The sequence below is a fragment of the Orcinus orca genome, chromosome 8 (assembly GCF_937001465.1).
Source record: "Orcinus orca chromosome 8, mOrcOrc1.1, whole genome shotgun sequence".
In the NCBI taxonomy this organism is placed as follows: Eukaryota; Metazoa; Chordata; class Mammalia; order Artiodactyla; family Delphinidae; genus Orcinus; species Orcinus orca.
This window is the reverse complement of record NC_064566.1, coordinates 108749582-108773801: the sequence shown is the minus strand read 5'-3', so window position 1 is coordinate 108773801 and position 24220 is coordinate 108749582. Positions and strand designations below refer to the sequence as shown.

The window sequence follows — 24220 nt, the reverse complement described above, 5'->3', positions numbered from 1 at the left end:
GATTCCCCAGATGAAGCCAATGTGCAGCCGACAGTGGGGCCGCTGCTTTGGGTGCTGGAGTGAGAGGAGCAACCCACCCCTCCAGGAAGGCCTCCAGCCATCGCCCTCAATCAAGGTAGTTCCATTACTCTCAGCCCCGTATGTACTGCGATCCCCATTAAACTCAGCCAACAGAGGGCAAATAAGTGAGGACCCTGTTGGAATAAAGGTCTGGAGAAAAGATTCACCAATTAATAAATGGTGCTGGGTGACATCAGACCCTCACATTGCACCAGAGCCCAGAACACCCCACGAACAGGTGACCCAAGTTGACTCTTACCTTCTTGACGTAAGGCATGTAGGCAGGGTCTTTGTTGTAGGAACCATACTCATTCTCCACCTGCACAGCAATGATGGGTCCTCCGTGCTTGTACTGGGAAAAGAGAGAACAATCAGAAGCTGAGTGTGCAGTGGGAACCGTACTAGCTAATGTCACCACACTTACTGCCAATTATAGCAAAACAACCCATTAGAAAGCGCAAGTCTCAAAAGGTTTGGTATATAATTGACTGGTGTCAGTAAGACAGGGAGTAGGAAGCGCCAGGCCCTCGTTCCCCTATGGAAACATCAAACAAACAACTGCACGCTGACTGAAATAACTTTACAGGAGCTCTGGAAACAAGTGAAATGTTTAAGCAAATGAGTGAATACCCAATCAAGAAAAAGACATGTTCAAAATGGTAGGAGATTCCATGGTTTCGATCACCTTTGTCCCACCCACTCCCTGGCGTAGCATGGTGCAGTCAAAAGGATGCATCCCTATTTCCAGTTCCCTCCCTGAGGACAGAAGGAGCAAGATGGAACTTGTTTGCAATGTCCTGGGCTGTCTGTAGGCTCCCCAGGGGACTAGTTTCTGTCTCATCTGACTTGGAGATCAGACAGAAAATGTTGGCATGGTTTGGACCGCAGGCTGGAAGCTGCAGAAGGCTGTGATGGGTCACAGCATGTAAACATTTCAGGGGGACTACAAACCCATGGATGCCTGGGGGCAAAGGATTACAGGCAGAGGAATACGATAGAACACCTAAAGTCACAAGAAGAAGCCAGGGAGACACTCTTTGAGAAATCAAGATGTAAAAGCAGCTGGGAGAAATTTAAAAAAAAAGAAAGAAAGAAAAGCACAGACACAGGCCAGATAGGACACATGCCAAGAAAATATCTGAGAAGATCTTAAGCCTGCACCCCAGGCTGATCTCAAGGCTCAGGAGCCCACTAAACAGTAAAGGTGTCCCCAGAAGACAGCAAACACTGGGAGAGAGGACTGTTTTTATAAATGCCCAATTTTCACCCAAAAAACACAAGGCATACAAAGGAACAGGAAAACGTAGCTCATTCAAAGGAACAAAATAAATCTCTAGAAACAGTCTGTAAAGAAGCTAGAAACAGTCTCTAAAGAAACACATGTGCTTAACTTACTAGACAAAGACTTTAAAACAGCTGTCATAAATATGCTCAAAGAGCTAAAGAAAAACACGGACAGAAATCAGGAAAAGGACTTACGGACAAAGTCAGAATATCAATAAAGAGACAGAAATGATTTTTTAAAAGAACTATACAGAAATTCTGAAGTTGAAAAGTACATTATCTAAATAGAAAAATTCACCATAGGAGTTCAACAGCAGATTCGAACAGGCAGAAGAAAGAGTGTGCAAACTTGACGACAGGTCATTTTGAATTACTGAGTCTGACAGGCAAAAAGAAAAAAGAATGAAGAAAAGTGAACAGAGCCTGAGAGACTTATGCAAATCAGTAAACAGACAAATATACTCATTATGGGAACCCCAAAAGGAGAAGAAAGGGGCAGAGAGATTATTTGAAGACATAATGGAGGAGACATGGATATACAAATCCAAGAAGCTTCAGTGAACTCCAAGTAGCATTAAACCAGAGACCCACACCAGTACACATTATCAAACTGTCAGAAGACAAAGAGAGAGTCTTAAAAGGAGCAAGAGAAAAGCAACGAGACATGTACAAAGGAGCCCCAACCTTGCAGGACATTTGGTCCGGTCCAAAACGTCCATAAGACATTCATTCCATAAGATATTTAGTTCATGCCAAAAGGTCCTTGAAATCTGGTTCTATCCAAAATGTCCATGAGCATATTTGGTCCGTGCCAAATGGTTTTGGACAGAACCAAACATCAAAGCCCTGTTAGTGTGGACCAAATGTCTTATGAACATTTTGGACAGGACCAAATATCTGCTAACTATCCCTAATAAGACTATCAGTAGATATCTCATCAGAAATCTTGTAGGACAGAGGCAGTGGGATACTATATTCAAAGTGCTGAAGGAAAAATCCTATCAAGTGAGAATTCTATATCCAGCAAAACTGTCCTTCAAAAGTAAAAGAGAAAAAAAAAAAAAAGTAAAAGAGAAACTAAGACATTCTCAGACAAATAAAAGCTGAGGGAATTCATTACACCACTAGACTTGCCTTACAAGAAATACTACACAGAGTTCCTCAAGTTGAAATGAAAGGATGCTAGATGACAACTCAAAACCAAATGAAAATATAAAGTTCTCTGGTAAAGGTAAGTATGTGAAAACATGTAAAATCCACTATTATTGTAATTTTAGCTTATAACTCCACTTCTTATTTTTTACAGGATTTAAAACAAGTGCATAAAAATATTATGAATCTATATTAACTGGTACATGATATATAAAAATATAATTTGTGACAACAATAATACAAAGGGGGCGGAGCTTTTAAAGCGTAGAGTTTTTGTATGTGATTGAAGGTAAGTTGGTATAAATATAAAATAGAATGTCTTAATTTCAGGACAGTGTATATAATCCCCATGGTAACCACAACCAAAATATCTGTAGACGATACACAAAAGGGAAAAAAAAGGGAATAAAAACTTGTCATTAAAAAATCAACTAAATACAAAGGAAGGAAGTAATGGAGGAGATGAGGGAGAAAAAAAGCTATAAGGCATACAGAAAACAAACAACAAAAGTAAGTGCTTCCCTATTAGTAACTACTTTAAATGTAAATGGATTAAACTCCCCAACCAAATACAGATTTACAGAATGGATTAAAAAAAAACCTGTTAGTTCTAATAAACAAATTCAGCAAACCTGCAGGATACAAAATCAATGCACAAAAAAAATCAGTTGTTTCTATACACTACCAACGAATGCTACTTACGATAGCATCAGACAGATTTAAATATTTATGAATAAATGTAATCAAAGAGGCAAAATACTTAGACACTGAAAACTACAAAATGTTGCCAAAAGAAATTAAAGAAGATGCCAATAAATGGAAAGACATCCTGTGTGCATAGACTGAAAGACTTAATATTGTTAAGATGTCAGTACTACCCAAAGTGATCTACAAATTCAATGTAATCCCTGTCAAAACTGCAATGTTTTTGAAGAAACAGAAAAAGCCATCCTAAAATCCACATGGAATCTCAAGAGACTCTGAATACCCAAAGCAATGTGGGAAAAAAAAAAAGAACAAAGTTAGAGGTCTCACACTTGCTGATTTCAAAACTTACTACACAGCTATGGTAATCAAAACAGTGTGTTACTGGCCTCAAGACAAACATACAGGACTTCCCTTGTGGTGCAGTTCTTAAGAATCCGCCTGCCAGTGCAGGGGACACAGGTTCAAGCCCTGGTCCAGGAAGATCCCACATGCCACAGAACAACTAAGCCCGTGCGCCACAACTACTGAGCCTGCACTCTGGAGCCCGTGAGCCACAACTACTGAGCCCAAGTGCCACAACTACTGAAGCCCGTGCACCTAGATCCCATGCTCCACAACAAGAGAAGCCACCGCAATGAGAAGCCCGTGCACCACAACAAAGAGTAGCCCCCGCTCACCGCAACTAGAGAAAGCCCGTGAGTAGCAACGAAGACCCAACGTAGCCAAAAATATAAATAAATAAATAAATTTATTAATTAAAAAAAAGACAAACATACAGACCAATGGAATAGAATAGAGGGCCCAGAAATAAACTCTCACACGTATGGCCAAAAGATTTTCTACAAGGATGACAAGACCATTCAATGGGGAAAGGACAGTCATCTTTTCAACAAACAGTGGTGAGAAAACTGGATATCCGCGTGCAAAAAACGAACCTGGGCCCTTACTTTACACCATCTACAAAACTTAATTCAAAGAACATCACAAACCTAAATGTAAGAGCTAACGCCTTGAAACTCTTAGAAGAAAACACAGGCGAGAAGTTTCATGACACTGGATTTGGCAATGATTTCTGGGAGGTGGAACCAAAAGCACAGGCAACAAAAGGAAAAACAAGATACGTGTGACTTAACATTAAAAAGTTCTGTGCATGGAAGGACACAATCAACAAGGGTGAAAGGGCAGCCCTCGGAATGGAAGAAAATATTTGTAAATCATACATCTGACAAGATACTGACAGATACTGAAGATATAAAGAAGTCCTACAACAACAAAAACAAACAACCCAATAAAAAATGGGCAAAGAATCTGAATAGATAATTCTCCAAAGAAGATATATAAATGGCCAGTAAGCACATGAAAAAATACTCCACATCACTAATTATTAGGAAATTCAAATCAAAACCACAACGAAATACCACCTGACACCCATTAGGATGGCTTTTATAAAGTAAGCAGAAAACAACAACTGTTGGCCAGGATGTCAAGAAACTGGAATTTTGTGCATTGCCCCTGAGGATGTAAAATGGTGCACTGTGGAAAACTCATAGCTGTTCCTCAGAAACTTAAACACAGAATCACTGTGTAATCCAGCAATACCACTTCTGGGTATATATCCAAAGGAAGTGAAAATGGACTGAAACAGACATCCATACAGTCCGCTTAGAGCAGCTTTATTCACAATGAGCAAAAACACCTGAGCGCCCACTGATTAATGAACGGATAAAGCAAAACAGTATATACGTGCAATGGAATCTCACTCAGCCTTAAAAAGGAAAGAAATTCTGACCTATGCCACAACATGGATAAACCTTGAAGACACTGCGCTCAGTGAAATAAGCCCGTCACCCAAGGACAAGGACTGTACGATTCTACTTAGATGAGGTCCCTAGAGGGGTCAAGTTCACAGAGACAGAAAGTAGAATGGTGGGTGCCGGGGCTACGGAGAAGGGAGAATGGGAGTTCGTGTTTAACACATTCTTGACAGGAGACATATTATGGCCACAGGCGTTAGTTTCTGCAAAAATCCCCCAGTCAATAATGTGTTAATGGGGACAGTTTCAGTTCTGGAGATGACGGTGGTGACAGCTGCACAACAATGTGAATGCACTTAATGCCACTGAACTGGACACTTAGAAATGCTTAAAATGGTAAATTTTATGTTACGTATATTTAACCGTAATAAAAAAAGAAAATAATTATGTTATACCCAGAAAAAAAATTTTTTTAATGGATTGGGGATGCCCTTTCCATGCTTAAGAATGCTTCTGGGCCACATTCCTGACAAAGCCTCCATGCCCACGCCCACCCCCCAACCTACTACAGCTCACTGAATCACCCCGGTAATCCCATTTCCTTGTAAAAGTCTAGGCTAAAGTCCTAGCTTCTTGCTTCTTTCATGATTGGGGCTGCCAGATTTAGTCAATAAAAATACAAGACACCCAGTTACACTACTTGAATTTACAATGAAAGTTTTAAATAAGCAATGAATTTTTTAATGTCAGTATGTCCCAGGCAATATTTAGGATATACGTCAATTAAAAAAAATTATTCCTTGCTTATCTGAAGTTCACATTTAACTGGGTATCCTGTGTTTTATTTGCCTACACTACAAATGACCAACAGTTCCTTTGAGCTATGTGTGCTGTGAATATCCCAAACCACTGACTCAAAAACAATTTTTAGGGCTTCCCTGGTGGCGCAGTGTTTGAGAGTCCACCTGCCAATGCAGGGGACGTGGGGTCGTGCCCCGGTCCGGGAAGATCCCACATGCCGCGGAGCGGCTGGGCCCATGAGCCATGGCCGCTGAGCCTGCGCGTCCGGAGCCTGTGCTCCACAACGGGAGAGGCCACAACAGTGAGAGGCCCGCGTACCGCAAAAAAATAAAAAACAATTTTTTATTGATGAACTAATATTTTACTGATGTACAAATTTCTCAGTGTCACACTTACAGAAGCAATTGTGTTAATTATTCCCATTTCTGCTTTTTCATTGCTTCCAATTATTAGATGCCAAGTTAAGATACCTTCTCCCCAAAATGCATTTTAAGACATATGTTTTGAATAATAATCATGTACCATGCAGCACCTTTTTGGTAGCAGAAGGATGCACTTTGGAAAGTCATCAGTGGTAACTATAATGACAAGAAGTCCTGCCATCTCACAGGCGAGGGCCTATCCACACAAGCTCCCCTCTAGCAGAGCTGGACCACTGTGCTGCTGGGACGCAGATGGGTGGGTGTTCCAGTTACCAAGGCGTCAAGTGCTGCAGCCCTGGCACGGCGCCAGCAACATCTGCATCCCACCTAAGGCAACACTGCACTAGACAGACCTCTGCAAAGACCACCATTCAAGGCCCTCCAAATGCACGTCCCAGGCAGTGGGGGGAAGGTGTCCCGTGTGCAAAGGGCTGCGAGCCCTGGTCTGAGAGCTTCACCTGGACTCTTTACCACCAGTGGGAGGACGGGGAGGGTCTGCTCGCTTTTACCTGGAGTGGCACCACCCTGACCATCAGGTGGTCAAAATAAAGGTCCACTGCTTTGGTGAAGCCCTTGTAAGTTGTTCTCAGCCTCATGTCGGGGTCTTGGAGTAACCAGCTGGAATGAAAAGGGGAGGGGTGATTAGTTTTACTGTCTGGGGATTTGCTCTGGGCAGGGTGATGGGTGAAAGGAACCAGCTTCAGAGAGCCCAGGAATGAGTGTGGAGACCAGTCTCCCCCCACGTCCACTCAGCCAGGACTCGGGGCAGACACGGGCATGGATCTGGGCCTGCTTCCCACCCGAGGACACCAGCACCGGTGGCCATTCTAGTTCTGATTCATGGCTATAGGTCTGGCTGCCAGAGGGAGAAAAGCTTCTCATTGAACCCAAGGCCCATTTTTCAAGCGTTTACACTACAATCTCATCACAAAGAGGTGAAGACAAAGGGGTCAGGAATCACTGGGACTGGAGGATACATGTGCCATCTTCCAGTGTCACCCAGAAAAAGAAGCCTGAACCAGCAGCTGAGAAGCTAGCCCTGGTCTCCCCGCTCTGGTCCAGCTGCCCCCAACCTGTCTGTAGTGATCACACTCGCCAGGTAACACAGAGCGTGACCAAGGTATTCTCCCTTCTCATTCCAAATTCTGAGAAACATTTGTATTTTCTTACAAACGGCCTGATGCTTCTCTCGTTCTCATCTGCAAGAAGTGAACAGGCTCAGAAAACTACCAATTTGTGTCAGGTAACTGTGGACGAGAGCGCAGTCTCCTCTGGTCTGACACCTCACGTCCATCGCACGCAGACAGCTCGGGTTTCTCGTCCCCACTGGGATTCTGCCTGTTTCCAGCTCGCCCAGCTCGGCCTCCCGGGGGTGCCCACCCACGAGTCCCTCCCCAACGCAACCGGACCTGAGTGGACAGGTGGGCGCAGGGAGGTCTGAGCTGCTTCTCAGCTCAGACTTAATCCGTCCTCGTCCCGGGCCCGAGCCCGGGTACATCACCGACACACAGGTTTCTAATCCGCAGGGGTGCCGAGGCCATTGTGGCTGTGTGAGCCTTGTCGGGGGCCCCTCGCCGAGCAGGATGGCCCAGCGACAGAGAAGGGATCCTGGGTGGTGAGGCAGTGGAGGGGGCCGGCCTGAGCCCAGGGAGGGCCCAGGTCGCCCTGGAGATGAGAGCGAGGCGGGCGGAGGAGGCAAAGCACCATCTTTCCCTCCGGGGCGGCGGGGCCGGAGGCTGGGAGGACAGGACCCCGTGCCTGTCAACAGAAAACCCTTGTGCTGGACACCAGTGGTAGTAACGACCAGGACGAGGGCCGGCCGTGGTGCCAGTTGATCCCACCTGACTCCTGACCTGACCACAGACCCGCTACTGACCCCCTGGAGACCACACCCCAAGGTAATTCATCAGGGCCCAAGATCTGAAGATGAAAGCTACAACTAAAACAACTTGTTTCTCTTCTACTTTGTCAAAATGCTTGCACTTTTAAAAAATGCTTGGTAACATCCCTAAGAAACAGAAGGACGGGTTTGACTCTTCCCATTTTTCAGAAAGTGAGGCCCATCCACAGCAGACGTGACCTGACAGGGCCAGCCCCGCAGCAGAGGCCTGAGGAGTGAGGAGGGCCAGCCCCGCGCCCGCACAGGGAAGCCATGTGGAATTTGAAGAGGACAGCAACTTTGACATTGCTGACAACGACGCCCTTTGGCTGCCACTCATTCTGAAAAGGAACTTCAGCACAGAATGAAAAGTATAGGTTAACAGCCAAATTAAACCTACGTTGGTGCTTAGCATTTTGCACAAGCGCACAGGACCACTCCGGCCACAGCTGAGGCCCCCGGCCCCGCTCCCTCCCGGAAAGAAACACGAGCAGCTGACGCTTCCTCTCCCCCACATACTCCTGGCTGCACGACCAAGACCCACATCTTATCGGTGAACCAGGGATTCGGGGACTGGAGCAGCACAGGCCTCTCAGCGCGTCACCACCCACCGTGTTCCCTGAGACAACACGTGCGCGGGGAAACACAGGACAGGCGCTGTTATCGTTAGACGGGACTACAGCGTCAGTGATGTTCCACTCCGGACACAGCTGAGGCCCCCGGCCCCGCTCACCTGGGCAGGCCCCCGAGGTCCATCTCACCGCAGATGTAGGGGCCCGGACACAGGATCACCCATAGCCCCACCTCCGCGGCCAACAGGACGAAGGCCCTGGGGGGTCAGTGTCACCAGCTCTCAGGCCTCGGAGCCGAGGGGGGATGGCCCAGCACCACCGCAGGGCAGAGCTGCCGCCCCCTCCCCTCCCCCGGGGGGCTGGGGGCGCTGAGAGCAGGATGCGACCCCCCAGCAGAGCAGGGGATGCCCAGCCAGGTCACAGCCGTGGCCCCCAGTCTAGGACATCCGCACAGCACCTCTGGGGGCATGAGGACAACGGGCCTCAGACGGGGCACAGGGGTCCCGATGGGAAGCCTGACCCTGCCGGCCCCCCACCCCGGCGGTGGCAGAACCACCCTGCAGAGCAGGGCCCACCTGGGGGATGGGGCCCCTCTGGGCTGCAGCAAACAGGTCTGGGCTCAGGGCAGGCAGGCCCGGGCCCCCGGGAGTAAGGGGGTCATGGCTGGAGAGCGTTCGGGTCCTGAGAACAGGCTGCAGACCCCAGGCTCCCTCTGTTCTCACGGCAGAGCCCAGGTGCCCCTGGGGATCCCAGTCACCCCAGGAGCCCCCGCACCCCCCTGCCCTGGGCCGGGTCGCACAGCAGGAGCACCTACTCCAGGTCCAGGTTCCCAGAGAAGTCGAATTTGCCTCTTTCCGGCTCATGGAGGTTCCACGGAACGTAGCTGTGGTAGAAATGATAATTACAGGCATGAGTTCTCCACTTATCCCACTTTGTCTCCCAAATGAGCACCTTCGTCCCTAAAACCCCTCACGATGGTTGAAGATGTATTTCTTTTTTTTTTTGCTGTACACGGGCCTCTCACTGTTGTGGCCTCTCCCATTGCGGAGCACAGGCTCCGGACGCGCAGGCTCAGCGGCCATGGCTCACGGGCCCAGCCGCTCCGCGGCATGTGGGATCTTCCCGGACCGGGGCACGAACCCATGTCCCCTGAATCGGCAGGCGGACTCTCAACCACTGCGCCACCAGGGAAGCCTGAAGATGTATTTCTTAAGTACATTGTCTTAGTGTTGTCAGGGCTCAAACCGAGAACAAATTGAAGAGACCTGGGACCTCGGAGAAGCCAGGGCAAGTCCTCTCCCTGGAAGGAGGGAGAGAAGGCCCAGGAGATCTGGTGACTCCCTCTTCCCCCATTCCTCCCCATCATCCTCTCTCTTCATCAAAGAAAAAGAAGTAACTTTATAGGAAAATCAGTTAAATGTGGGACAAGCTGGGACCTGGGCCCTTTGTTGCAGGATCTGCACCTGGACAAATGTCTCCTCCAACAACAGATACAAAGAAACTCTGAGGGACTAAAAATAACTGCAGGCCTGCTCAGGGGGCAAATTATCAACCACAAGATACAAAAAGGCCACAAACCCAACTGCCATTTCTGGGGTGTTGGGGGCAAGAGCAGGGTCCTGTGCACCATCCCTGCACACACAGCACCAAGGGGGCGGGCAGACCACCTAAGCCCTGCCTCCGGCTGGACCCCTGGACCTGCCCCACCCTCACCCCATTTAAGGGAGCAGCCTGCCCCCCTCGGGAAGCAACAAGGGCACCTGTTACTTGTTCTCACTACCTGAGCTGCAGAGTGAGTCCCAGTCAAGCTTTGCCCGAATTCCTCATCTGGCCTCCTGTCAAATTCTATTGGTTAAAGAGTCCAAGAACCCTGGTCGGTAACAAAAGTAGGGTAAAAAGAAACCCTAATCATCAGTCTTATTTTTAATGAAAACTCCAGAATTCCAAACCTTGGAACAGGACAGACGTTCTTACTCTGAAGAAAGGATAAGGAAATGAAGTAAGTTCGTTGAAGGGCCTGATGTAGAGTAGAGTGTGCTGACAGTAATTCCAGCGGCCCCTCTCCTGGACCCCACCCCACCCCCAGCTTCTGGGGGAGCCCCTCTGACTGCAAAGGGTGCCCAGGTGAAGGAGGGGCTTGCCGGCTCCCAATTCACACTCAAGAGATTATGTAGATTATCCTGCTCTCCTGAGGCGAAATGCTCCCCCTGCAATATTCCTACAAGCTTCAGGAGCCCTATAACAAGAGCACGTACCCGCAGGATCAGAACTTACACATGCAAATAAATGGATCCCACTAGGCAATCTTCCTGGAAAATCACATACTCTGTTCAACTATGCTGTCACAGGTGAGAACACCCCCGTACTTAGTGCTGTCTTCAAAGCAGTTCATACGTCACCAAGAAAATCCTTGTCCTTGACTTGTAATCACACATTTTTGCCTGAAATTTTAATAAAACCCAGCCTGATCACCCACTTTATTTCATAGACTTCGATCCAAATATCCGTTGGAAATTCTGAAAAATAAATCCACAAAATGATCCAAGATTTCTCCCCACTGAGCACGCTTTTAACTGATTCACATGTCAGCGCTGCACTGAGTGACCACCACGTGCTGACCCTGTGCTTGTTCTAGGGTGGAAGCCAAAGCTCTGAAGATGATTCCAGAAAGGAAGGTTGCAAACTGCGTGGGCTGTGCTGGAGAGGTGTACACGCACCTACTGTACAGACGCAAGGTGGAGGGCTGGCTGAAAGACTGATGACTTCACCACCTGCTGCGTGTACGCTGGCCTCGCTCACTGGGTTCTTTCAGCCAGTGTCGCTCCTTCTGCCCCCAGCCCACGTCCAGCCCCCACCGCTCGGCCCCCTGACAGTGTGTGGTGGGGAGGCTGCCCCCATTCACACCCACCCAGGGGCTGGGCCCCTGCTAATCTTTCCTCACAAAGCTCAGCCCGCAGATGCTCCTCCAGGCTGCGCAGGGGGAGGACCAAGCAGGGCTCACCCTCCCGACGTGACGGAGAAGCCTGGACGCAGGCCCAGGAGCCCCCTTGGCGACAAGGCACGGTGGCCGGGGTGTCGGGGCGCACTCACGTGGTCAGGGTGTTCAGGCCACAGGCCTTCATCTTCAGCAGCCGGTCCCTCCAGTACTCCCGGGGCACCCGGAAGTAGTGCACGGAGCCCCCGAAGATCCAGAAAGCCGAGTCCTCCAGCATGAAGTTCTTTCTGCCCTTTGGCCGGCAGCCCCAAGCACCAATGCCTCAGCCACAAGGGGGTCAGCCTGTGCCAGTTCACCCTGCAGGGAGCACAGGCAGCCTCAGTGCCCATCCTCGCCAGCCTGGGCCTTGAGTGGGCACCTCGGAGCCAGGCTTCCCCACCTCCTTCTCCAGCCCCGGGCATCCCTTCCCGAGCGGGCCTGTGCCGGGCGTCCAGACTCAGCACCACGCAGACGCAGCACCACCCACACCCCCAGCCCACGCGGCCTGCCAGGAACACGACAGACTCGGCCTTCAACATGGAGGCCGTGCTCACAGGAGGGAAGTCAGGGCACACACAGCACAGGGAGGAGGTTCTTGGGGCCGAGAAGCTGCCTTCAGGCACCAGGGCTGGGGGGACTCGGGGGCAGATGCGGGTGCCTACAATGGCCCACACGGCTAGGCTATCTGACACACATCAAAGCAGCAGCTACCTGACACAGTACCTCTGAGCCACCTCAAGGTCACAGCCATCGGGCTGGAGGTGCAGATACCTGGAAAGAGGTACCGGTTAGAAACGGTGTCTGCTCATTGACTGAATTTCCAGGTCTTAACTGTTACACCTGGAGAAGGAGTGCTGGCCAAGGGGCACCCGAGCAGGACAGGGAGCCCCCCACCCGGGAGGGCTGCCAGGAGGGGTGAGTCCCCAAAAAGCGCCTCTTGGTGTCTTGTGGGTTGGCCAGGGGGAGGCCCTCACATGACCCCCGTGACTCGGGGCTCCGAGAACCTCTCCCTCTCTTCTCCACCCCGTCTCCTGACAGCCCAGAGAGAAGCAGCAAGAGAAGCTGGAAATTTAGGAAAGCTGGAGACAGAAAACCAAAAGTGAGTTGGGGCAAAAGCAAATTTCAGTTGGTACCTTTTCCTCTGCTTTAAAAAGGTCCTGGACTTCCCTGGTGGCGCAGTGGTTAAGAATCCGCCTGCCAGTGCAGGGGACTCGGGTTCGATCCCTGGTCCGGGAAAATCCCACATGCCACGGAGCAACTAAGCCCGTGCACCACAACTACTGAGCCTGCGCTCTAGAGCCCATGAGCCACAACTACTGAAGCCCTCATGCCTAGAGCCCGTGCTTTGCAACAAGAGAAGCCACCGCAGTGAGAAGCCCACACACCTCGACGAAGAGTAGCCCCCGCTCGCTGCAACTAGAGAAAGCCCATGCACAGCAACGAAGACCCAACGCAGCCCCCAAAATTAATTACTTAATTAATTAAAATTAAAAGGTCCCTGCATCACTTCTGTTCTTTCCATTCATTTTGAAACAAAAGCTGAAACCACACACTGATTGAAAGAGACACGGGAGAACCAGGCATGGGCTGAGGCAGTCTTCAAAGGGACCACTCGAGCCTCGCCGGCCACGGGCACCATGCGGATGCGCCATCCTCCGGCTCTCTCCCCACCTCCGCCACCAGCACCGGCTTCTCCTCTGCCCACACGCCAAGGGCTTCAGCTCTGACCGTCCACGGGAGAGGGAGTGTGCACGGACCACCCCAGCCCCTGCTCCTCAGCGGTGCAGGCCGGGGTGGTGTCACCGCCTGGTCCTCGCTGAGGTCGGGACAGAAACTGAGATGCCTCCCCAGTGACAAGAGCGACTGCACGTCTGCAGAAGCTAATCATCAAGGGCTGGGGCAGGTATAGCCACTATGGAGAACAGTATGGAGGTTCCTTAAAAAACTAAAAATAGAACTACCATACGACCCAGGAATCCCACTCCTGGGCATATACCTGGAGAAAACCATAATTCAAAAAGATACATGCACCCCAATGTTCATCATAGCACTATTTACAATAGCCGGGACATGGAAGCAACCTAAATGTCCGACAGATGAATGGATAAAGAAGATGTTGTACATACATACAATGGAATACTACTTAGTCATAAAAAGGAATGAAATAATGCCACTTACAGCAACATGGATGGACCTAGAGATTATCATACTGAGTGAAGTAAGTCAGACGCAGAAAGACAAGTATCACATGATATTGCTTATATGCGGAATCTTAAAAAAAAGGGTACAAATGAACGTATTTACAAAGCAGAAGTTAAGTCACGGATGTAGAAAACAAACTTATGGTTACCAGGGGATAACGGGGGGGAGGAAAATTTGGAAGATTGGGATGGGCATATACACACTACTGTATAGAAAATAGATAACTAGTAAGAACCTGCTGTATAGCACAGGGAACTCTACTCAATACTCTGTAATGGCCTATATGAGAAAAGAATAAAAAAAAAAGAGTGGATATATGTATGTATATATAATTGATTCACTTTGCTATACACCTGAAACTAACACAACATTGTAAATCAACTATACTCCAATAAAAAGGTTTTTTTAATTAAAAAGAACATTTTTTTTTAAAGGCTCGGGGCAGTGGAGGGGGGACTTCCCCAGCAGTCCAATGGTTAAGACTGCCCTCCAATGCAAGAGGTGCAGGTTCGATCCCTGGTTGGAGAACTAAGATCCCACACGCCGCAGGGTGCGCCCAAAAACTAAAGAAAGAAAGGCTGGTGCAGTATTTTGTTTTTTTTTTCTCTCCATTTTCTTTTTCTAGCAATTTGGTTTTATTGTATTTCACCAAGTAACAGGTTGAGAAGCTGAGAAGCGTAGCTCTAGACAGGAACAATGGGCTGGCCTCAGGCAGCTGTGGTCGCGGAGACAGAGTTGTGCCAAGCACACTGACCAAGGCAATGTACCAGCGTGGGGTCCAAGCGGATGGAGACGTGGGAGCGGCCAGAGCACATGCAGTCTCCACTGTGGCCTCCCTGACACCCGGCTAGACTCAGCTACACCAGAGGTAGGGGGGTTTGCATGCGGCCACGATGGTTCTCAAAGCTCGCAGCGTACGTGAATCCCTGGTAAACTTTTAAAACCAACTGAAGCCCAGTCTGCACCGCAGACCAATGAACTCCCTCTGGAGGTGGGCACAGGCACTGGTCCTAGAAAGAGCCTCAGGGCAAGGCTGAGAGCCACTGGTGGGGTTGAGTTTTTCAGGAGGGCCAGGGGCCCCGGGTGGCCAGACACAGGGCCGCAGGAGGCCAAGAGGGCGGAAGGTGCCACAGACATCACTGGCCACTAGGGAATTTGTCTAGAGCCAGTCCTGGACAAAGGAAACAGTTTCCACCTACTCTCCTTCTCAGCCCCAGCACCCAACACCCTCTACCGCAGCTGTGGACGCCAGCTCTGCTGCATCATCGCAGGAATGGTCGTCTGTGGATAACCTGGCAACCTAGCACTGGTTTCTTTCTCCAAAAAGTTCCACCTTCCAAGTGACTTAAAATGACAATTCAAAATACAGTTCTCCCAAAGGACCACAGACGTGGGGGAGTGAAAACAAATGCAGGATCTTTGAGAGGAGGGTCTGGATGGGAGCCCTGGCCCTCCCCTTGGTAGCGCCGTCCCCATGGGTTACGGACCCTGGCTCCGAGGGCATGATCTTCCCCTGTAACACGGGGCCATCACCTGTCCTGACTGCTCACAAGGGCTGCAAGGGGATCAGACACCAGGGAAATGCAGTAGAAGGACCTGTGACATGATGGTCCTTACCAGCTGTGTCCAGCACGTTCTTCTGTGAGGCATATAGCAAGGGGCTTAACAAGATGTTTCTCAGGCTTCCCTGGTGGCACAGTGGTTGAGAGTCCGCCTGCCGATGCAGGGGACGCGGGTTCGTGCCCCGGTCCGGGAAGATCCCACATGCCGCGGAGCGGCTGGGCCCGTGAGCCATGGCCGCTGAGTCTGCGTGTCCGGAGCCTGTGCTCTGCAACGGGAAAGGCCACAACAGTGAGAGGCCCGCGTACCGCAAAAAAAAAAACAAAAAAACAAAAAAAACGGGCAGATGTGCAGGTGACAAGCTTACCACCTCCTTCCTGTGAGGTGAGCCCAGGAAGTGATCCTCCGCTTTCGGAGAGGGTCTCTCAGGGCAGCGGGAGGTAGAAGGGCAGATCCCGCCACCTCCCTGCATGAGGCTGATGAGGACCGCTCTGAAGCGTCCCAGCCGAGCCAGAGGGCGTCCCTGTGAGCGCTGCAGACACTGACTACAACCGAGGTCACGGTGGGACCGGCAGGCCTCACACTGCGTCACAGCCACCCCCTTGTCTTCCGTCCTACGTACGCATGTGTCCAGATCCAGACAGGACAGCATCGCCGCAACCAGACACGGCAGAGATAGCATCGTCAACTCCCGGGACGTGTGGCCTCCAGCGGCGACCAGGCCAGGCTCACACAATTTCAGGCTAACAAGGGTGTGGACAAGCTGGCACTCGAGGTAGGAACCTGCAGAAACAGTCCTTCCATCCCCAGAACATGAGTCCTCACTGGTCCCGGGCATCAGTAGTTTGGTTCCATACATAATGTACACTGTGACCCCACTCGGGCTGCCCTAAGCAAATGTTCAACTGAATCTGGGTCCAGGGCTTCATATTAAGATGCTGACCAAGAAAACACTCCGCCCATCCACGTGGCCATGCCGGAGACCATCACCCAGATGGACATGTTAAACTGCCCAGAAGACATCATCACACACAGAAACCTCCTCACTTGGGTCTAAAATACAAATTTCTCCTCATCACTTTCAAGATTCTGATGTGGCTACAGGCTCCCATGAGGTCCAGCTTCCTCGGCTGGACCCCATGAACTGCCCCCTCGGGGGTATTTAGGTCTCACCAGCCTTCAGCCCTGTGCACGCCTCCCTCAGCTGGGAGGTTTGGGGGCCCAAGGAGGGGCCCACCCACGCTCCGGTCCCGGCCAGCGCCCCTAACGTCCCCAACCCAGAAGACTGCCTCTTGCACCAACCCTGGAGCCCCACGAGCTTCAGCCCCCAGGAAATGAAACACTGTCCCCAGGTCTGCCCTGGCTTCCTTCATGTGCTCCTTGGCCTGGGCCCAAGGCTCTGGCTGCTGATTTGCTGGGAGAGGCCTTAATATTTCCAAAGGGCTGAGGCCTTCCATCCAAAAGCGAGTCGCTCATTCTGCAGAGATGCCTGGCCATCGTGCAGCACCCTGCAGCCTGTGGCACCATTGTAAGCCTGGAACCTCTGCCCTTCCCTCCGAGAAGGCTCTGGTAGGTCAAGAGTGGGTCACGCACCCGGGCTCCAGCAGGCCAAGCCAGGCAGCATCTTCTACAGCCCGTAGGAGTTTGTATGTGAACAAGCGTTTACTAGAGGAAACCCTGAGACCCAATCATGCAGCAATAAAAATTCCTCATTCGAAATCAACCACATACCAACAACAAAAAGTGATCGGATGTCACATGACACTGTGCTCTCACTTTGGGGAAAATTTCCATTGACAGCATCATAAATAGGAAAAGTGCCAAGAGAGGAAAGCTCTGTTGGCTGACCCCCGGGCACCCCTGATGACAAGACTCTGATCTCAGAGACAGTCACGGAATCAGAATAAAAGGATTTCATTAAACAGGGCACAACGTATTGTAAATAAATGGGTTTTTAAAATCCAACACATGGGACTTACCTACCAAGATAGACGAGAGCTGGGCTAGTTCTTACAGGACACAAAGATTCTACCCACACAGATTAAACAGAATTTGCTCCTGAGCCTACAGAGTTCAGGCTGATCCAACAGAAATAGAATGTGCTATGTACTTACTTATTATAAATGTCGATCAAGATTTTAAATGAGTATCTCATACGGTCAGCAATTCTATGGACGGAAACATCTCCAGCAGATATTCACTACGACTTGGTTTGCAGCCACGGATGCTCTTCAGAAGGGGGCAGTTTAAATAACTCATGAGCCCAACGAACCAACAGGGTAACGTCTACAGCTGTCTCTATGTGCACAGAACACTCCGGTGAGAAACTGTGATCAGGGAAGCCTCTGGGCAGGGAGAGGGGTGCCCAGGGGCCAGAACTAGGGGCCCTTATCTTCCCATTTATATTATTTGAAGATTTCATCCTCTTCCTAGGTTACCTACCCACAAAATAGCCTTTGCAAGAACAATGCAATGTGCTCTTGAAAGGCACAGCCCTGCTAACCGTCCCTCGGAGGGTGAGGGTGGGAGCATGGGGCACCCACCAAGGGTCTCTGTCCACGAAGCCCTGTTGAGAAACGTCTGCTTCGTTACCGTGAGCCTCGAAGGATCCCCGGCCCTTCCATCCCAGGGGAGGCACCACATAAGGGGACTCCCTCTCAATGGCCTTTAACGTCCAGAGCAATCGATTTAAGCAAAAGGTAAAACCGAGTGCAGAGGGAGCTGCAAACACCCCGCTGCCGGGTGCCAGGGCAGGGCCTGGGCTCCAGGGTCCTCTGCAGGCCCCACGCGTTCTGAGAAGGTCTCTCTCAGCCCCGGCATCTCCTGCCTCTTCATCAGAAGAGAATTCCAGGCGATACGATGGGGGTCAGGGTCACATCATCGAAGATGAAGTGCTTTTACTTCACTGGTGGCTCCTTCCTCGCCCCAAGGGGTAGAGGACTCCTTAGCCCACGTCCTGATGCTTGGGGGACCGAGGCTCTGGAGCTCTTACTGCTGGTCTCCTGGGCACCCCGGTCCCTTGATCACAAATACACCTCCACTGTCCGTGCGTTCACTGAGACACTGGGTCCCCTTCCGACTCTCAACGCCCACCCTCTCCTCCGGCACAGGGGCTCAGATACCTGCCCCTCCCCGCTTCCCCACGCCTGTCAGGAGTGACACTTCCAGAGGCTGTAAGCTTCACTGCCAGAACACAAGAGGGATGGCGCTCAAAGAGCTGGAGTGTTCCAGGGGCGATGACTCAGACCCCACGCAGATCAGTGCCCAGAACAGGCAAAGCTCATAAAATCAGTGACTTCACAGATGCCCAGGAAGGGACCTTTTGCACATGCCCCCAGAGGACGGGACCGGCCGTGATTTGGACCACAGAAAGTGGCCTGGTTCCATGGCTAAGTGACCTGCCCTTGCCGAGGAGCCTGAGAGGCACGGGAGGAACGGGGGTCTGGAACCCAGACAAGCAGGGCAGAAGCAGCTAAGAGACAGGCTTCCAAGGGAGGTGGGAAGAAGTAGGCCGGCGCCCACCTGGCAGCCCTCCCCTCTGCTGACTCTGCCAGCTAACTTCTAGGGTTGGAGAGACGCAGAGCTCCTGGAGCGTTGCTCAGTGACGCGCTGATGCTGAGAGGAAAAGTCCTGAGTGGGAGCCATGCCCAGCAGGCATTCTTGTGCTAGTGGAGAATGACAGGCTCAGGGCCGAGGTTCCTGGATCCCAAGTAACACGCTAGAGGGGGAGGCCAACCAAGACAGAAGATTACACTTCTATAAACTCCAGAAAATGCCAACTAATATCCCGTGGCCAAAAGCAACACATCAGCGAATATGTATAAAATTGATAACTAGTAAGAACCTGCTGTATAAAAAAATAATAAAATAAAATTTTAAAAAAGAAGGAAAAAAATAGAAGAAAAAAATATTTCCGATGTGGAAAACACACACACACACACACACACACACACACACACACACACACACACACACAGACCCCAGCAGACTCCACCTGCTGAACATGCGGTTTATTGCCTGACGACTATACTGCAGTGAAGGTAAATTTTTTTTAAGACCATCGTTCAAACTAAAAAGCCGAAGGTTGAAATCTTCCTCAAAAGTCATCTTGGTCCTCCTGTTTCTTGGATATGACGTAATCAAACAGCTGTGATTGACCACGAACCAGCCCAAGGTAAAGTTCAGGAGAAAAACAAAAGCCGCAACCCAGCAGCCCCTCCCCCACCCAAACACCTGCCTTCTGATCCTGACAGCTCAGGGGCAAAGCCGCTGTCTGAGCAGCCAGTCCCTGTGTGACCTCTATCGCACTGGTACACCCACATTCCCTACAACGGCTGGGAGCTGGGCCCCCACTCAGTTAATGACCCGGTCACCTTAGTGTAAGGCAGGAAGAGGGAGCAACAAAGAAGGTGCTGGGCTACCCTGGTGGCGCAGTGGTTGAGAGTCCGCCTGCCGATGCAGGGGACACGGGTTTGTGCCCTGGTCCAGGAAGATCCCACATGCCGCAGAGCAGCTGGGCCCGTGAGCCATGGCTGCTGAGCCTGCGCGTCCGGAGTCTGTGCTCTGCAACGGGAGAGGCCACAACAGTGAGAGGCCTGCGTACCGCAAAAAAAAAAAAAAAAAGGTGCTGGCTCTGGCCTCCAGACATAGTCCTTGGTGTCCAGCCCAAGCTGGACAGCAGGAATTGGGCGAAAGTCATCCGTGTGGGTGATACAGTCCAAACGAAGCCCAGAAGACAAGTATTCCAGAGGACCCTAAGACGTGGCCCTGAACTAATTCAGAGCTTCTCTGGCCTCTATCTTACCTGCTGAGAAAGACAGCACAGCAGGAAAAGCCACGTCTTTCCTAAACATGCCAAAACTCTTCCAGGTCGTGAGTCACAGCCATTCACCCTCTGCTGCTGTTCCTGTGTGGCCCCACAAGCCCCCCCCAAACCTACCCTTCCTGCGGCCACTCCACCAGGTGGGGACACATTCGCTCACCTGTGAGAGCCCGTGCTTCTGCACCTTCTGTCCCTCCAGACACAAGTACCAGGCTCCTTCCCGCACCTCCTCCTGCAGACCGTCAGGGTGTACTACCTGGCCCACCTCAAGCCCCTCGGAGCCACCCTTCATGGTGACCTGTCTGGGTTCCCTGCATGGGCTGCTACATCCCTGACCTCCAACAACGCACATGCTCCTCGCACACCTCGGGCCTTTCTCCCTGGGGGTGTGGGCTCCTGGATACCTGGCTGTATGCCAGAGGCCCCTGCTGCGTCTCCTCTGGGGTGTGCATCAGCCTTGTGTCTACAAGAGCCAGGGCCAGTCCTCAAAGAGGAGGGGCTGGGATCATAGACAGAATGGAAAAGTCTTGGGAACGACTGGGCAAACAAGATGCCTCCTATGTGTTCTGAGCCCAGAGGGAGAAGAGCACCATTTCCTTCTCCCAACAACCCTGTGACACCCTCCCCATCTCCAAAACAGAGACGACGCCTAAGTCTTGGAAAGGCGTAAATGGAAAGAGTTCTCTCCCTCCCAAACGTCCCTATCTCCCTGAGGAAGTCCAGAGGAGCCACGAGGGGGGCAGAAGAAGATAACGCTGAGGGTGGCATGCGCGCCGCAGGTCCACGGGCTCAGCCTGCAGCCTCCATACTAACTTCCCTACCAAAGCCCTTAACGCTGCTGGCCTGCCAGCAACACTGGAGGTTTTGAATATGGAAAGTGCCAGGCATCGACCTCAAAAATAGGGTCACAGACACAGTTTAGGAAAATTCTAGGCTCGGGCACCCACACAGGCAGTGGGTAAATCATTCTATCACCAAACGCACTCCCAGATAACTCTTTGCAAGGGAGGGGGCAGAGTGGGAAGGGATGAGCTGGTGACCGGAGGAAGAGTGGAGAGAGAAGACACATCAATCCGAGAACGGGGCAACTACACCCAAAGCGAGAAGCTTGTAGGACCCGTGACCGCGCTGGGCCGGCCAGATGGACCGTCGCTGGGAGCCCTGGGAGCTCTGGCCTCTGCCGAACAGAGAAGCCTCGCAGCAGGCTTGGCAGGAAATGTGGGGACCTGGGAGAAGAGCTGGGGATCTGGGGCTCAGCAAGAGGGCTAGGGGCGCACAGAGCTGGGAGTGTCGGAGAGGGGTCTGAGGCCAGGTCTGCGGACTTCCCGCGGAAAAGCATGGGGAGCCCTGGGTACAGACGCCCGGGGACCGGGAGCGCAGAGCCTGGCGTCACCCAGGGCACTGGGGTCGCTGAGGGACCGGGCGCTGGCGCTCCAGATCAGACGGGACCACAGGGCCGTCCCCGTGGGGACTCGGGCTCCGCGGGCGGCTGTGCGCGCGCTGCCGGGCCGGCGCCCCCGGCGCGAGGGGAGGCGAGAAAGCAGGTGTGCAGGACAGGGCGTCTGCTCACCTGCGGAGCACCAGTATGCTCAAGATCACCAGCAGCAGCAGTCCAAGAATGCGGCCGGGCCTCCGCCGGACATTCCACTTGGGCATCGCGCGTCCGCTGCTCCTGGACCCGCTTGCTTTCCAGCCCTCACTCTGAGCGGAAGCTCGGCGCGGGGGCGGGGCCGCGCGCTGGTCGCCGGGCCGCGCGCTGGTCGCCGGGGCAACAGGCCGCCGCGAGCCCCGCCCCCCAGTGCTCATTGCCTGCAGCCCGAGGACGCGCCGGAGAGTGGCAGACGGTGGCCCTTGCCGTTTCCAGCCACACCTTCGCCCAGGATGAATAAAATTCTTATTCTGGCACAGAACTATGTCACAAAGGAGCCTGTGTAATATGTGGGCAAAATTTATGCTTTCTAGCAATCACAAACCCACCTAATCCCAAGAACAGAATTCAGATTTTACTGAAAGAAAATCTGAAACATTTTCTAGGGAGGCTGATGTTTCTTCACAGCATCAGAGTTTCTAGAAAATACACACACACACACACACACACACACACACCCCGTTGCATGTTTTCAAACCATATCCTGTGCTTGTAAAGCTGCTAGGAATACAATGAGATTGTACTTCTGGAACGTTTAGTGTGAAGTGTTCTTTTTGTAGCATTCAGCAAATATTTAGTCAGGTAGCAAAAATTAAACCCAGGAGAGAAAAAAAAAAATGAACAAACAAAGGGGGGAAGGCCTAGCGCAGTGGCAGGGGCTAGCTTGGGGCTGACAGCAGGGCCAGAGCCGCCCCTGGGGATCCCGAGAGCAGTCTCTCCCCCTTCGCCAATGCTCCAAAGTCAGTACCTTCTGTCCACGTTTTAAGCCATAACTGCGTGATAGTTGTTAAGACTATGATGAAGGTATTTTGGTGTAATTGGGATAAAAGGTGGCCCATGAGACATATGGGGAAGGTGTCAAAGGTTAGTCCCCTTGCCACCCACGGAGGCGCACCCCAGCCACTCTCCCCCCCGCCCCCGCCCAGTCGGCCCTGGTTCCTGGTGATATTGCTGAGCAGTGAACAGCACAGTCCATTAAACACCAGGGCATCCTTAAGGTATTTAAACAGTCCCAGCATCTCCTGTTTTTTTCAGATATTAGCTTAAACTTGTTAACATGGGCTATAAAAACCCTGAAATCCTTAGCCCAGCCCTGTGTCCTTTGTTTTTACTTATGAGAGATAAATGTAAATAACTCAGTGCTAAAGAAAAAATCATTACCCCTTAACCTTCTGGGAAGTGCAGACCTGTAGACACACCCTACTCACGGTTTAAGAACAGTTTTACTTTATCTGGACTTTGTGATAGCAGGACGGTGCTGCAGAGGTAGCTCTAATCCAGATGTGTTTGCTGAGGAGACAAGACTGGGTTTTTTAAATTGTAGCAAGATACACCTTCAAGACAGTCCTTTGCAAAATGCTTGATTGATCTTGACCCCAAGCGGACCGTGAAATACTCAAATCACTGGGCATGGAGGCTACAGTTCAGTGAACTGTCTAATGGGGCTGTAAACAAAGTGGTCTGGCTGGGTGTGTGGGAAGATCGTACCTGATACAGGGCGATCATAACCCGCACAGGCTGCCTTTCTGATGCCAGGGGTTCAGAAAATAGAAAAAAGAAAAATGTTTTCTTAAAAAAATGAAGTCCCGTTGATATCCTCAGGCCACCACTCTGAGTCAGAACTCCAACAGACCCAGAGCTCGCAGACCCGCCCTGAGAATTCCCGCAGCCCGCATTGCCGGTGGGAAGCAGGTGTGAACGAGGAGCCGGGAGAGGAAGAGCTGCTCGCTTGGAGTCAGCACGGGGCGACTCTCCGGAAAAAGTCAAAATAGTCACGTCACATTAACGGCATCGGCTGTTTAACTTTTGATTTTTAAAGGTGACAAACAGGTTTATAGATCAGATATTCATTCATTGGCGTATCTTATTTCTGAGCGCACTGTGTTAATGCCTTAAATATAGTGTATCTGAATTGTAGGAAAATCTCCCTTCAAGTCACTAGGACAAGATGCAGGATGGGGCTTCTGTGTCAGAACAGTCCTGTGGGCCCTGGGCCCTCACCCCCTCCAGCTCCTTTACTCAAGTTGCCGAAGAGTCTTGAGCCAAAACACTAAGAACAGGGGGAATTCCTGGGACTAAATGAGTGCAATTTCAACCCTGGACGAAAAGAAAGTAGAAAGTCCTTGTCCTTGGAAAAAGAAAAAGGAAAACAGATCCAAGTTCAGATGGGTAGTCAAGGCCTCTCACCCCAAAGGCAGGTCGCTGAGGCTGGGAGGGGCCTGTGTGTTTGTGGGGGATGCACTGTCTTCAGTGCTGGCCTTAGAGCCGCCAAGATGCCACTTTTCAGGCTGAAAAGCCAAGGTCTGATTCAACAGCATTTCATTCATTAAGAAGGAATCCACAACTTTTAATGTCCACTGTGTGCTGAACACTGTTTTAGGT

The 24220-nt window shown here is 51.1% G+C and overlaps 1 protein-coding gene across 1 annotated transcript in view; it reads right to left on the bottom strand.

Annotated features, from left to right (window-relative positions):
- Window positions 1-21887, bottom strand: part of GLB1L2 (galactosidase beta 1 like 2) — a 40265-nt gene extending 18378 nt beyond the window's left edge. The window contains 7 exon segments of the mRNA XM_004280515.3: window positions 320-412; window positions 6691-6799; window positions 8794-8889; window positions 9447-9515; window positions 11723-11853; window positions 11855-11924; window positions 21761-21887. Of these exon segments, the coding sequence (XP_004280563.1) occupies window positions 320-412; window positions 6691-6799; window positions 8794-8889; window positions 9447-9515; window positions 11723-11853; window positions 11855-11924; window positions 21761-21846 (654 nt within the window). The 5' untranslated portion in view covers window positions 21847-21887.
- Between the last annotated feature and the right edge of the window lie 2333 nt (window positions 21888-24220).